At 31.8% G+C, this 15,019-nt stretch overlaps 1 protein-coding gene across 3 annotated transcripts; it reads right to left on the minus strand.

The window, feature by feature from the left end:
* Window positions 1-1,657: 1,657 nt before the first annotated feature.
* On the minus strand, window positions 1,658-7,805 carry LOC105133020 (probable serine/threonine-protein kinase At1g18390). Of its 3 annotated transcripts, XM_011036796.1 has the most exons (5): window positions 4,528-6,831; window positions 4,439-4,491; window positions 3,315-3,347; window positions 2,922-3,242; window positions 1,686-2,816 (listed from the first exon to the last, which is right to left on the minus strand). In XM_011036796.1, exons 1-5 carry the CDS (start codon window positions 5,259-5,261, stop codon window positions 1,915-1,917), a joined length of 2,043 nt encoding a protein of 680 aa, XP_011035098.1. In that variant the 5' UTR covers window positions 5,262-6,831; the 3' UTR covers window positions 1,686-1,914. The 3 variants fall into 3 exon arrangements, with proteins under 3 accessions (XP_011035096.1, XP_011035098.1, XP_011035099.1); XM_011036794.1 differs by having other exon boundaries at window positions 1,658-2,816; window positions 4,439-6,831; XM_011036797.1 differs by lacking the exons at window positions 4,439-4,491; window positions 4,528-6,831 and adding an exon at window positions 6,854-7,805.
* Between the last annotated feature and the right edge of the window lie 7,214 nt (window positions 7,806-15,019).

A 15,019-nucleotide genomic window follows, 5' to 3' on the forward strand; every position in this document is an offset into this window, starting at 1 on the left:
CTTGCCTTTTTTTTCTTCCTTGATAAATCTTCTTTTATCCCTTAAAACTTGTTTAAACATTTGCTAGGTTCATCAATTGCTGGACCTGAGACCTCGGGTGGTGGTTTTAATTACATTGAATCCTTAATTACAATGTTCTAGACATGCAACATTATCTTTATTGTTATTATCACAATTAATTTTTATTATATTATTATATTTTTTTAATATTTTTTTTTAGGTTTTGAAGTGTTTTTAAAGAGTTTGACATATAATTTAATGAAAACGAGCATATTGTTTTTATCTTATAGTTGGATCAAACTAAAATTTTATTAGAACATTCTAAAAATCTAACTATTAACATGCCAATAGTTTAGGATCTTAGGCTTAAATATGGCGTAAAATTTACTGTTTTAGATTTTTTTTAATTTTTCTTATTGTTTTTGGAATTATTTCTGCTTTTGATTTAATTAAAATTTTACCAGATAAGACATTATTCTTATATGTAAACAATCTTATAAGCAATTTTTTCATAAGATAATTTATGAAACAAAGTGTTTTTAAAATAAATAAGAGGTTCATCTGCAATTTTCTCTACACTTAGGCTTAAGGATTATAACTTTAGAGATTCTAGTTTTTTTCTCTATAATTTAGGGCTATAAAATTTTAGAAATTAAGAAACCCTAGCTTTATATGTTACATCAATTAGTATGCGAGTAGATTGATCGCATTCCACAACGCAGGAGTAAATGCCGTCTAGAACACTACGAGGGATCAAGAGACACCACGAAGAATCATATCCATGCTATACGAGGCGTTGTTTTTGAATTGAGGAATGTAGATATAATTTCAGGAAACATTAACATTCTTAAAAAACAAAAAGGTTTTAGTTATCACTGAAGATACAAGGAAATTGGAATCAATGACAATGACTTAAATCAAACAATAATAAATACAAACAGGAAATCAATGACAATGGCTTGAAACAAGCAATAATAAATATAAATACGACACTTTCAAGGCATATCATATGAAAGAAACAGAAGAAGGCATTCAATACACAGGAAGGAAAGACATGCAGTAACTGATTACCCAAGTTTCCTGTCAATGCAAATCGTTTTATTAACAGGAAAGTGATATATCAACAAGAAATGAAGGAAAACTATCAGTCAATTAATAACAAGTGTCATGGACAACGCCATTCAGCTTCAGCCTGTCAATGTAAGAACGCTGCACCCATCTGCTTCAACCTATTCTCTCGTCTCAAAGCTGTGTTTGAAGCCATAAATGGCATTATCATTATAACATTAAGATCAGAAACATGAAAAAACGTTTTCAGCACTTCTTGCAGTATGAGTGTTAAGGATCCCTCAATTAGATAAAGAGAATAATCATAACAAGCTTAAAGAAAAACAATCACACATCTACTAAGTAGTGTTTTACGTGACTCTGCTATGCTTACGTCTATAGGTGAAGGGGAAAAGTTTCATTGTATTGGAATAATACAAGTCTTAGAGGGCTCTCATCCCTAATCCCATGATGCATCAAATAATAATGCACACAATTAAGTATGGAACATTAATCAACCTGAAGAAATTTAGCTCCAGCATGTTGTTCTGATTCTCTTGATGGATTTATTCTTTTCTTCTTCAACATTGCTTTATTTAGCGTTAGAGGATTGGTACAAATGTAGTTCTGTTAACCTCTGATAGAAAATCACGAATTCCCGCATAATATATAGTTCTATGTCAGTCCACAAGCATATCAATCATGCATTTATTCCATCATATAACAATAACAACCAAGAGAAGATAGTAAAAATCAATCTCACTGATTGTACAACACTTGAAATTTCTACTCATATTTTAAGCACAAAGGATAAGGATATCTCTACAACTAGTAGGAATGCGGTGTTGTAGTTGAAGAACTGCTTGCTCAAAATTGATCACTCGTAGAATCTGGTGAAAGTTGAAGTGGAGGCGGAGGATGCTTCAATAGACCAACATCATCCTCACGAATATCCAATACATCTGCCTTTTCTGCTCCGTAATTTTCTTTCTCAATTCTCCTAAGGATCTCTAACACTTCCTCCATAGCAGGCCTCATTTCCCTCTGTTGTTGCAAACACCGGAAAGCTAATTCTGCAACTGATGTTACCATCTTCCTCACCACGAAATCCTTGTCAAATCCAAGAAATGGATCAACCAACTCATTTAAAGCATGGTTTTGGATTTTGTTCACTGCCATGATGGACAAATTAATATCATGCCGATGCCTCTTGGTGTCCACTGCTTCTAAAGCTGATATCAGCTCAATCAAGACCACTCCAAAGCTGTAAACGTCGCTCTTGTCTGTCAGTTGGTAGCATTGATAATACTCCGGATCAACATATCCAGGTGTTCCTTGTGGAGCAGTCGATACATGAGTAACATCAGTTGGGAACAATCTCGACAAACCAAAATCAGCCACTTTCACATGGAAGTCGTTGTCTAGGAGAATGTTATTGGTTTTGACATCACGATGTATGACATCTGAAGCGTGGAGGTATGCAAGTGCACTGGCTGTCTCTATAGCAATGCTCAACCGAACAGGCCAAGTGAGCAAACCAGAGTTCGACTGTCTTCCATGAAGATGATCAGCGACAGTTCCATTAGGCATGTATTCATAAACAAGTAGAAGCTCTCGGCTATGCCTTGAGGTGCATCCATAGAGTTCCACCAGGTTCTTGTGGCGCAAATGAGCTAGGATCTCAATTTCATTCATAAACTGCTCAGCACGTCTCATGCTGCTCTCATATAGGCGCTTGACAGCAACCACACGCCCATCCCTGAGTACTCCTGATCATTCATGCAATTACATTAAAACTTTAGAAAGGAGTCAAAAAAGAAGTTAACATATGCAAAGTTACTATACTCCAAAATAAAATAATTTCATCTTCTAACCATAGTAAACAGTGCCAAACCCTCCATCTCCAAGTTCTTTTGAAGAATCAAAACAATTAGTGGCTTCCTCAAGTTCATTGTAGCTGAACACCCGCACTCCAAAGTAGGTACTGCCCTTATCAATGTCAGACTTTGAGGGGGTAAGAGAAGGGGTGGTTTGAGAGAGATTAGTTGAAGTAGCAAGGCCTTTGCTTAAAGGAGTAGCTGCTATAGGAAGGTCTTTGCTTTTCAGTAGGGCAGCTTTTCTTCTCTTCCGTTGTATAATGGTCATGATCCAGCATCCCAAAAAGACACCGACAACAGTACCTGCTATGCCAAGTCCTGGAAGTAGGAAAAAAAAACTGCTCAGCTTTTTGTTTTTCTTTTTTTAATGTGTGTGTAGCAGAACTCTACCTATTTTAAGTGAATCTTGGTTAGAGGTCTCCTCTGCGAAAAAAATGAAAGCGAGAAACGTCAGTTGAAACATTAATGATCACATTGAAACAAATTTTCAGTAGGCTGTAGGCACTTGGTTAATAAGCACGATAAATTGGACTAACTTCTAATATATGATATTGGCTATCTGAGTTTTTATTTGTTGAATACAAAAATAATTCAGGAATTCATTCAGATCATAGACAACATTAAAAGGAAGCAGGTTCACAATTGAGAACATAGTTATCAAACTCTATCCGGGAAAAGTACGGAGTCACATAGTTACCCTAAATCCGGGTCAGCTAGGTCCCACCCATGAACAATGCCAGTTTTAATAATAGGGGTTTAGAAAATGGCGAAGAAGACATGGAAAAAACAGAGAAAACAGGGGAAACAAACCATGAGTAATTGAACTGTTCAGTTTTTCCAAGCAATAAACTCAACTACTAAAGAAGCAGGCATGGACAAACACTCTCAGAGATTAACCGAGATTTAATTAAAATTCCATGAACAAGGTGTAGAATTCTTTTGTGTACTCAAACCATCACCCGATGGAGCTCTAAAGGGCCAGAGTAAACACAAGACTGAAAAAAAGAATCCTAATTTTGAGCCTTTGAAAGTAATTCAAGCATCAAATTCTTGAATTCATTGGAGAATTTACTTGAAAGCTATCAAACTCATAAATTACCAAAGATGAAAATATGGAAAGCTAAAACCTGACCAGACTTGAAAACTGTAGTAGAACTTGCAAATATCTGCAAAGATGAATATATTCCTTGATTGATTAGAAGAGTGGGATGGCTAGTTGCATTTCAGAAAACAAGAAACCTGGACTAGTTGAAGGAGGAACCTGGACTAATTGAAGTTTACTAAACAAAAATCCTGGACCAGTTAAAGGAAGAATCTGGACTAATCGAAGTTTACTGAACGAAAAACCTAGACCAGTGGGAATGACGAGTAATTCCTAATAGTTGGCTAGGCTTCTAACTCTACTCAAAGGAATGTTTCACGCCTGTTTCTATTACCAAAGATCCTCCTACTTTTGAGCTATCTCTATTTATCCTATTATGCCATCAAGGAAAGAAACTGGAAAGAGGATGTACTTGTTGACTGTCTAGGTGGTGATGGTAGGCAATTAAAATCTCGAGGTTGATCGGCACAATTGCAAGCGAATGCTTTAGTTCTCTGGTCGTACCCACACTGACCACCAGAAGAATTGCATGCATCACATAAGGTATCATTTGCATTCCACTCCAGCCCAAAACCTTGATTAAGAGCTCCAAGCAACTTTGCTACAGTTGCATTTTCTATAATTGGCTCAAGAGCTGATTGACGTACTTGAACTTTAACACTGTTGTCGCAGGATTCCAGGTAACGGATTAAGTTAGAAGCAAGGTTACCAAGGAAAGAGAAGTCGTCTGTTGCTGTAAAGTAGCCCGTCATCTCAATGCTGTTTATGCTGCATGGAAACTGAGTTAAGAGATAGGAAGTTGGTGGACCTTGAGCGGGGCAACCATAGTAGATTGTTATGTTATGATCATCCGTTGTGTAATTCAAAAGATTGGGATTCAAAGTTGTGTTGAGTAGGAGAGTAGGACAGAGATTTTCTCTGTAATCTGTTCTAGCAACGTTAAGAGTCCGTGACTGATTATTGATAACAAGGACTTTGTATGTCGATTGAGTGATTGTGATCTCCGGAACTTGGTTGCTGCAATTGATCTCGAACCCTGGATAGCCACAGTAATCAGGCCTATTGGATCCCGAGAAAGGATAACCAATACCCTTAATATTTCCGCAATCAAACAAGTTTCTGCAGATTAGATACCGCTCATCATCTGCAGAAAACACAAGTGTGAAACCACAGACAAAGATTATGGTTATGAACAGGATAAACCAAGACATGGCCAGAAGGAGATGTGGTCGCATTTTCACGAAGAGAGGATTGAAAGGAAAGACTGTTCATCAAGTATTGAGTTAAGGGGAAAAACAAAAATAGATGGAAGTTATCTCACTCAACTATTATAATAGAATTGGTAGCGAGTATTTGACCAAAGGGGAATGAGAATTTTCAACGAGAAGCTTCAATTAGAGCGATAAGAGTGGCATCAATTGAAATTTAGGTAGCCAACCAAACAGGCAGGTCATTTTCGTAGCAAGATAAAATAATTTTTAATGTATAATTGGTATCCTGATCGAAAATTCTGTGGCCTTGTAGAATTTTCCTAGTTTCAGGTCTGATATAGCATTTGTACTTGCTGTGCTACGGCCTGCGACAAACTCAAACCGAGACACACTTTCTTATTCATTTTGGTTTACAAGGTTGACTAAACCAAAAAATAAAAAGATAAATTTTCCTCCAACTAATTTCCGGGAGACTGAGCTATCTGTCCTGACAAGCATGAGCATAACAAACAGTATAGCAGACAAAACAAGGAATAAAAGTAGGTATGCGGATAAAAACAAAGATCTTGGGATGTTATGATATTCTCTGTCCTGACAGGTCTGAGCATAACAAACATTATAGCAGACAAAGCAAGGACTAAAAGTAAGGTATGCAGATAAAAATAAAGATGCTGTGATCTTATGATATTCTAGGTTCAAGTTCCTAGAGTAAAAGCTGTCAATGTTTCAGAATAACTGTCATATATACCAACAAAGGCAAGACCAGACGGAAACAAGAGGTGAGAATTTGGGTTTGGATTTTAAGTTTGAGTTGTTAGACTACATTGTACAAGGAAAAAGAACACTGAACATTTAACAACCAAAAATGATATTATCGGCAAGAACATGAAGTCTATGATATGAACTCAATTTTTGGATCCGCTTGTAAATTTCCTGTAATTAATAATCACGTTTGTTCTGCTACATCTAAAGACTTCAGCAATACAGAAACGGAATATGATGAACTGAATTTACACAACAGCGACAGAGGAAAGGTGCAGCTGCCCTTAATTTGTTTCCATGGTTCATATGTAACCATGTGAACAGTGTCTACACAAGAGCAACAAATCCTAAAAGCAGACAAGGTCATCTTTGTTATGAGAACATTGGCGAGATCGTCACTGATATGATGAGTTTATCTTGGATGTCTTTAGCTTTTCCTTGTTAAGATTTAGTAAAATTCTTAGCTATGACCAAGATTTAAACAAAAAATCATACAATTTTCGTTGTCATCCTAATCTTCTGCAGAACCTGTTATCAAAACTTCCTATGACTACTTGGTATCATATTGACACCACTGGCCTCGATTTATTGTGGTATGACCATTATGTAACTGGAAAGCTATATCCCTTATTACTACGGTTATTACCACGGTCTAGTTCTGAAGTTTGAGCCTCCCTAGCTAGTGGACTAGACAAGTTGTTCTGGGAAAAAAATGGTCATATCAGTGTTTACTTCTGTCCAAGTATAGTTAAGACAAAATTTAAATGAATAAGACAGGAAAGGAACTAAGACGTGAAGCATCTAGCATTGGCTTGAGTTCGTATACTGATCCCAGCCATAGCTAAGGTACATACCTGAAACAGGAGCAGCAGTGGGTGTTGAACTGGTTGGAGCATATGTATTTGATCCTCTAGATTGATTTGGCCAGTAACAAATTGTTTCATTAGAAGTACTGTCATAACCACAAACTCCTGCAGACCTTAAGCACTCTCTACATGCTGTGCTATCAACCTTCCATCTTACCTCAAAACCTTCTTTCAGGTATCGTTTGAAAACTGGCAAATCCAGAATTGATGGCAAAGCTATTACAGGAGCTGGAAAAAAGACGCTGCTGTAACAAGCCCCAGGACCATTAGCTTTTGGTAGCACAAAACCACTTTGATAATTAACCCCATTGATTCTGCAAGTGAATAGTGCAGGGCCATTTAAAGCAAAAGGCAGACAACCATAAAAAAAGGTAAAATTCATGTAACCAGTAACAGACTCAAACACCATAGGATCGAACGTGCTGTTCACAAATTGAGGCGGACACAATCCAACCAAGCTGTCCTCTCTTGCAATCCTGAGAATTTCAGTATCCTGTTTGATGTCCAAAACACGGTATCTAACCTCGTTAATATTCATCTTGGTGATATTATTCTCACACTTGAGTTCCAATTCAGGAATGCCACATGAAGAAGGTCTGGCACTTCCCCAAAAGGGAAAGTCTGCGGTAATATTGCCACACACAAACTGATTACTACAGTCACTGAACAGGTCGTTGTTGCTTAGTGATGAAGGAATTCGAATGAATAGCAACAATACAATAACAGAAACTGAAAGAAAAGGAGATAACGGAAAAACCAAGGAATTCATTATGGCGAAGAGGAAGTAGCATAGGAGAAATGGAATTGTGTGTTAGTAAAGTGAGCTTGGTTGCTTCAGGGAAATTTCAGAGGACAGAGAAACGAGTTACTCCACGATAAAGCATCAACTTCAGGAAAATAAATGCATCAGGAAGTGATAGATGATGATGCAATACTTGAGAATATTGAATGCTTAGTTGACTAAATTTCTTTTTATTGGAAGAGGGTTACCGACAAGGGCGGAAGCAAGTGTTAGAAGGCTTCAGCTGGTTATATCTCATGTAAAGATTTTATTAATATTTTTTTAATTAATTTTATAAAGGCTTCAACTGCTTATATCAGATTTTATTAATATTTTTTAATTAAATTTATATAAAAAATTTATAATTTTTTATTGAATTATTAAAATTTTTAAAAAATTTATATAAAACTTTCTAATGTGATGTTTTAGATTAGGTTAAAATTTTAGAATTTGATTGAATTATTAAATTTTATAAAAAAATTATATGGAACTTTCTAATGTGATGTTTTAGGTTAGTTTTAGATTAGGTTAAAATTTTAGAATTTTTAGAGAAATTTAGAAATTTAATAAAAAATCATAATTGATAACCTTACTTTATTGAGCAAATTTTCAATTTAATAATTAAAATGAGATGAAATTTTACAAGCTTACTTTATTGAGTAAATTTTTAATTCAATAATTAAAATGAGATGAAATTTTACAAGGATCTTAAAATATATTAAAAAAATCTGGTTAATATTTTTATTTTATATATTTTTAATTTTTTTAATATTTTAAGTAGTATATTTAAATTATAATTTTACTGCTAATTTCAAGAATTTATATATATGATTTTAAAATTAATTTTTAAAAAATTATATATTTATTTAATAACCTAAAAAATAAAAAAATTCATAGCTCCGCCCGCGTTAATCTCTTTGCAAAATGAAGTCTATCTCCAAAACGCATCATTCTTTTTTCTTTTGTTTTTGGGAGGTAAAAAAAATGGACAGGTAATGGTAAGACATGGTTATCAAAGTTGACTTAATTTATTAGTTTAATTTCACTTATATTATCATTGCAATCTCTGGCAAATCAACTCGTTCTGCCAAATCCGTGTAGGTTTGTTAATGCTGCTGAAATACTAAGCAGCTTCTGCCAAAACGCATATCTCAATAGAAATTAATTATGGATCATGGATGCTCCCTTTCGTCATTAATTTGATTGCATTGCGAACAGGTATTGCCTGCCTAATTAGCTGTTACTAACCAGTATAAACACCCAACTACCCAACTTAATTTGTAACTAACAACTACTACCATAATGCAGATTATTTAGTTTGAGAATAAGTTTGTAATTGAGGATTTTTTGGTTCAATGATACGATCATTTGTGTAGATTATATTATATGGTATTTTGTTAAAGAATCAAATCCTAAAATACGATTTATATAATTATTTAATAAATATCATCAAATGTAAACTTTTACTTTTTCATGAAATAAAATAAAAATAATAAAATTTAAACATGTTAGCGTTTCATTAATAAGTTTCTGATATAATATTAAAGAGTTAATTTAATATAATAATTTAAGTTATTAAATTAAATTTAAAAATAATTTTAAATTATATTTTACAATTTTATATAATTATTATGTTACAGAGTGAAATTATTCTGTTAATATTTTTTGTATGATACAACTTGACGGGATTAGAGTGTTTACTTCCTAGCTAATCAAAGATCCTGAAGATATGATGGTCACTAGAAGTTTACATAATTGTTAATTTTAAGACTCATAGGATTAATTGTGGTATGTACAAATTGATCTGAACACTCATATTAATTAAAAAAAAAAGATCATGAAGAGAATTGTAATTCATTACAAAACTTCAACTTCAAATTAACCATTGATTTTTGTCTTCCATCGGAGATTTCCAATGAGAAATAAGTTATCTCCACTTTATTTACCATCCAAGTCCACTAACAGATGGAGACATGCATACACACTACCTGTTTGGGAATATGGTGTGATTTGTATTTTAAAAAAAAAATTAAATTTTTTTATATATAATTTTAGATCATTTTAATATGTTAATATTAAAAATAATTTTTTAAAAATAAAAAATATTATTTTAATATATTTTTAAATAAAAAATATTTTAAACTATAATGACATACATATTCACACTTAACACTTAGGTGTATGTGTTCATTTGTTTCTCTCAATGAAATTAATAAGATGCAAGAAGCGAACAGCTAGGGCTGTTTTTTCTAGGTGGGGGATTAGGAGAAGTTTCTATTGACTTATTGACAACAGTATATGCTTCATAATTGCATTGTGAATTCTTCTAGTCCCATGGCAATCCTATACTTCTAACCCTCCGTTTGTAAACACGGTTTATATACTTCATAATTGCATTGTGAATTCCTGTAACCCCTTGGCAATATATACTTTCACGTACATGTTTGAAAATGCAGTTAAAACTATATTTTTTTAAAATTTAAATATTTTATTAAAAATTATTTTTTTATATTTTTGAATTGTTTTGATGTATTGATTTTAAAAATAATTTATAAAAAATAAAAAATAAATATCATTTTAATATATAAAAACATAAAATAAAAAAATAAATATTTCATTCTTATTGAATATTCATGATAATTTAAAAAAAAAAAAAACATTACACACACTTGTTTCATTTATAGTTATTTATAAAATAACTGCTCACATTACCTTTAACATTAAGAACTTGTAATCTTTTCTTAAAAGTATTCTATTAACTTATAATTTTTAAAATAACATTATAATTATTTTTTTTGAAAAAGTTTTATGTTATATTATTGAAAATAAATAGAAAATAGAAGGTTCAATAAAGTTAAGTTTAGGCCCACCCACCTAATGTCGAAGAGAAAAAAGCCCAAGGAAAGTCTATTGTTTTTTATCTCAAGCGGACAATGTCACTTGCTTGAGATTTTGTTTTTTCAACAAATAAACAGATTCGTTTATCTAGATAGATGACAACATCTTCTGGCCATCTTTGGTCGTGAAAAATTAGGGTTATATATTTTGTATCTTAAAATTTCAATTTACATTTATTTTTATTTAAAAATACTTAAACATATCTTTAAAACCTTATTAACCACTTCTTAAATTTCAAAATACCCTCTAACCAATCTCAAAACTCAAAATTAAATTGAACCTAAATAAATTTTATAGACTACAAATTAGTTTGAAAATAGATTTTTTTTCCACTATGATTTAACAACCGAGTAATTTTTATTAATTTTTTTGTAAATAAATTCATTAACATCAAAATTAATGTTTTCATGGCTGGCCATAATCTTTCTCGTAAACGACTTTCTTTTCTATGTCTCAACACCAAGTACTAAGTCACAGTAAACAAGTAGTTTGAGGATGGAAATGCCAGAACTGAAAACGATAGGAAACAAGAATGTGAAAATCGAAGACTTCAAAGATAAAATTAAACATAGAAATCCTGTGTTTTGGTCGTGCGTCAGTGTATATATACAACAATGAAACTTCTGAGCCTTTAATTAAATATTCTATTCTGGTTGTTGTCTGCTTCATGGATAAGGGTAGTTCATTAAGATAAAGACATCTTAAAAGGGCGAAAAGAAGATACAAATCCTATGCGATTTAGCTAGGTTAAAGCTAATAGAATTCAGAGAAGTGGGAAAGCAGACGAGAGGAAAGCCCAGAAAAGTTATTCTGCAGATTAGATTTCTAGAGCCTAAAATTATATTATAACTAGTTATATAACCAGTATTCTACAGTGGGTTATAATTTTTTTAAAAAAAAACAAATATACAATCTATTTTGATATGTTTATTATATAAAAAATTCAAAATATAAACCAAAAGATTTATGCAAGCATCTAATTAAATGAATTAATAACTATCTATGTAAATAAATAAAAACATATTGTTAACAATAACTAAAAGAGAAATCTAGAAAATTACAAGATAGATATAAATCAAGATATTTAAACTTGCAAAACGATACATTTACTCGATTATATTTACTAATTTTGTTTTTTAAAATCAATAAAAAATAACAGAAATATAAACACACATGAAATTAATCGAATAAAAAAGAAAGAAAATACTATGCATGGCTGAACATAATAGAAATATTATTTAAAAATAAATGTCATTTGTATAAAACAATAAAAAATTATAGATGATCAAAATAATATTTTTAGAAATAAAATAAAGAATGAAACTCTATTCATAAAAGACCTGTAAAACTCATGACTTAAGTAATAAAACGAGATAAACTGATAGAATTCTTTTTGAAGATAATCACAAAACCAATCTTTGAAAAAAATATAGAAAAATAAAATCGTAAAAGAAAATGAAAAAAAAATATGTCGAGCCACATTAACTTTTAATACCATGACCCAGGTCATTAAATTAGAAGAACCACAAATGAAAAAACTATGAAGTTAAATCCCTAACAAATTAAATGCCAAATGACTAAACCAGAAAAAAAGAATCAATTACACTAAAGGATTTTAAACAAAAAACTGTAATTAAAAGAATGAATGTGAAAATTAAAATGAAAAATAAATTAGAGAATAATCAAAATTATTTAACTAGATAAATTAAAAAGAAAATAAATTTAAATGAAAGGAAAAACAAATCAAAAGAATTAGGTCTAAATTGAAAAAAAAACATAAACTTTGAATGAAAGATGAAATTGAAAACCAGTAAAACTTTAACAAAAAGACTATGAAAAAAAATTAAAAATCATAAGAATAAGGACCAAAATGTAAAAAATAATATATAACAAATTGTAATTGAATGATTAAATTGAAAATAAATAAATGTTTTTTTATAAAAGGGATAAAAATAAAAATCAAAAATCAAAAAAATAATGACTGAAATTAAAAAATAAAAAACAAAGAGGACAACCATGTACTTTTTCGAGTAGAGAAGAGAAATGAAGGAAAGGAAAAAAACAATGATGATGACAAACTACCTATCATTCACCATTATAAGCTACACTATGAGAAAAACAACATGTGGCACTTCCAAAAAGATGGCGTTAGGTTTTGGCATCACCTTGTTTCTGAAACAGTAAAATTGATCAAAGTCAGTCAAACTCGTGTAAAATCAGGTCAACTTGTAAAAAACATAAATGACATCTGATTTCACGACTTCATATGAAATGAAAAACAACTACTGACTAGTCCACGTCTCCACAGTCCACCCTTCCCCTTTCCCTTTTCCCTAAATCACCAGCGACATAACAAATTAAGAAATTAGTTCCACTCTCCACTCACCAGCAGCGCCTCTGAAGTCTAATGATGTGAATCTAATTATCTCCAGTCGCCACTCTCTCAGTTGGTTTTGCTTGCTATTGAGATCTAGATTCCAGAACATTCTTGGTGAGAAAAAGGTAAGAATTTATTTCTAAGGTTTGTTTTTTCTATTTAGCATTCCAATATGATATTATAAGAAATCAGGTCACTAGTTTTTCATTTTTTTTATTAGAATTTATTGCATTTTGTTTATCTAGAGAGCAACCAACTATCATGTAAGGATAAGGCATAACATATTTTGCTGAGAAGTGAAGGCATTTCTCACTTATTTATATATGGAAAATTACTATTAGGTTTTTACTTTGATCCTTTTCTGTTTTTGTACTTGTTTCTAGAGTCCATTTGCAAATAATGTGAACATTTTCACTGGATAACCTAGGATTACAAGTTGTTTCCAGAAGTTGTATAGAATGTGAATATTTTGCTGAGAAGTGTGTGTTTTAGGTTCTTTTGGTAAGTGTCATGTTTTGTGTCCTTTTTCATTATTTTTTTGTCAAAGAGCATTTGATGGGGCCGTAGGAATTTTATGCTCTTTGTTTGATTCATTGATTTTTCTTTATTTATCTATCTTTACTTTGTATACAACTTGGTTTTTGTTCCCAACCATAGTTTTTTGGGGAAGTGCTTGCACCTTTAATTATTCAATGTTTTATTCTGTTTTTATGTTTTGTTGGTTTATATTCTTGATTTATTCTTTGTTTCTTGGTGGATTGATTGATATGTGGAATGGATCACTATAGTTCTATAATAAGCTTAGTTGTGATATAGGAAATGAAATGCATTCTAGATACAGTTGAGAGTAGACATTCTTTTTTTTTTGTGGGTATATAAGGTGGGGGGATGCAAACTGATAGATTACTATAAAACAAGTAAAGCTGCCTAGTTTTGGTGAGAGTATTTCAAACATTTAACAATTGTGTGCTTTATCTCCTTCAGTGATGAATTTATTGAACCTTTATGGACTATGGAAGGATTTACATATATATTACCTCTTTAACCAGAACCCCACTTAGCAAAACTAGGATAATCAAAGGTTTTTGGTTTTGTAGATACATATATTTATCCATGTAGAGAGTAAACTCTTATGCATATTGTCTTATGTATTAGGGATTTTCCTTTGCATTGTTGTTTTAACTTTCTCTCTATTTATTATTTTTTATTCTGTTTCTAGAATTGGCATTCAACATGTATCAATATTTGTAATTATTGATGTATAATTGTATATATTGATTCTTAAACTACAGGATACATGGCATCTAAAAAAACTATAGTGGCAATAGACTTGATGTGGGATGGCAATATGGTATAGATGTTGATAAGAGTTTAGTGCAAGTATTGTTAGAAAATTATCAATGGAGGCATTTACCGTTTCAAGCATCATTTGGCTTACACTCAAAAGGATGTTTAGCCATGCCAGCAAGTACCAGAAGAGGTAAAGAAGATGATTTTGAATGTTTTGGTTAAAAATCAAGAAGCAACTGAAAAGAAAAGAAAGGCTTTCCAATATATTGAAAAATATGAAGATAATGATGAAGGGAATGAAATTACCTCATTGGACAAAGGAAAGAGAGTAGCAAGTAGGAGTGGAAGCACACAAACCACCATCAATCAACTACTATAAAAGGATTTTAGAGAAGAAGCATGTCAACAAATTGCTAGATTTTTATACACTAGTACAATTCCATTTAACTATGTGAAAACTCTGAATTTGTTAAGGCACTTGAATTGGTTGCAAAGCATGAGCCAGGTTTTAAGCCTCCATTTTATCATGATATTAGAGAGAAGTATTTGAAGCAAGAAGTAGATCTCACAATGAACTTGCTTGAGTTCAAGTTAGAATGGGAAAAAAATAGGTTACTCAATAATGTTTGATGGATTGATTGATAAGAAAAGGCATTTTATTTGCAACTTTTTGGTTAATAGTCCTAAAAGGATAATTTTTTTTCTATCACCGGTAGATACCTCTAATATATCCAAGACTGCTGATAAGGTATTTGAGATGTTGGATGCTATTACGGAGAGGATTAGAGAGGAAAATGTGGTGCAAGTA

Source organism: Populus euphratica, unplaced genomic scaffold (genome assembly GCF_000495115.2).
Source record: "Populus euphratica unplaced genomic scaffold, PopEup_1.0 scaffold99.1, whole genome shotgun sequence".
NCBI classification, from domain to species: Eukaryota; Viridiplantae; Streptophyta; class Magnoliopsida; order Malpighiales; family Salicaceae; genus Populus; species Populus euphratica.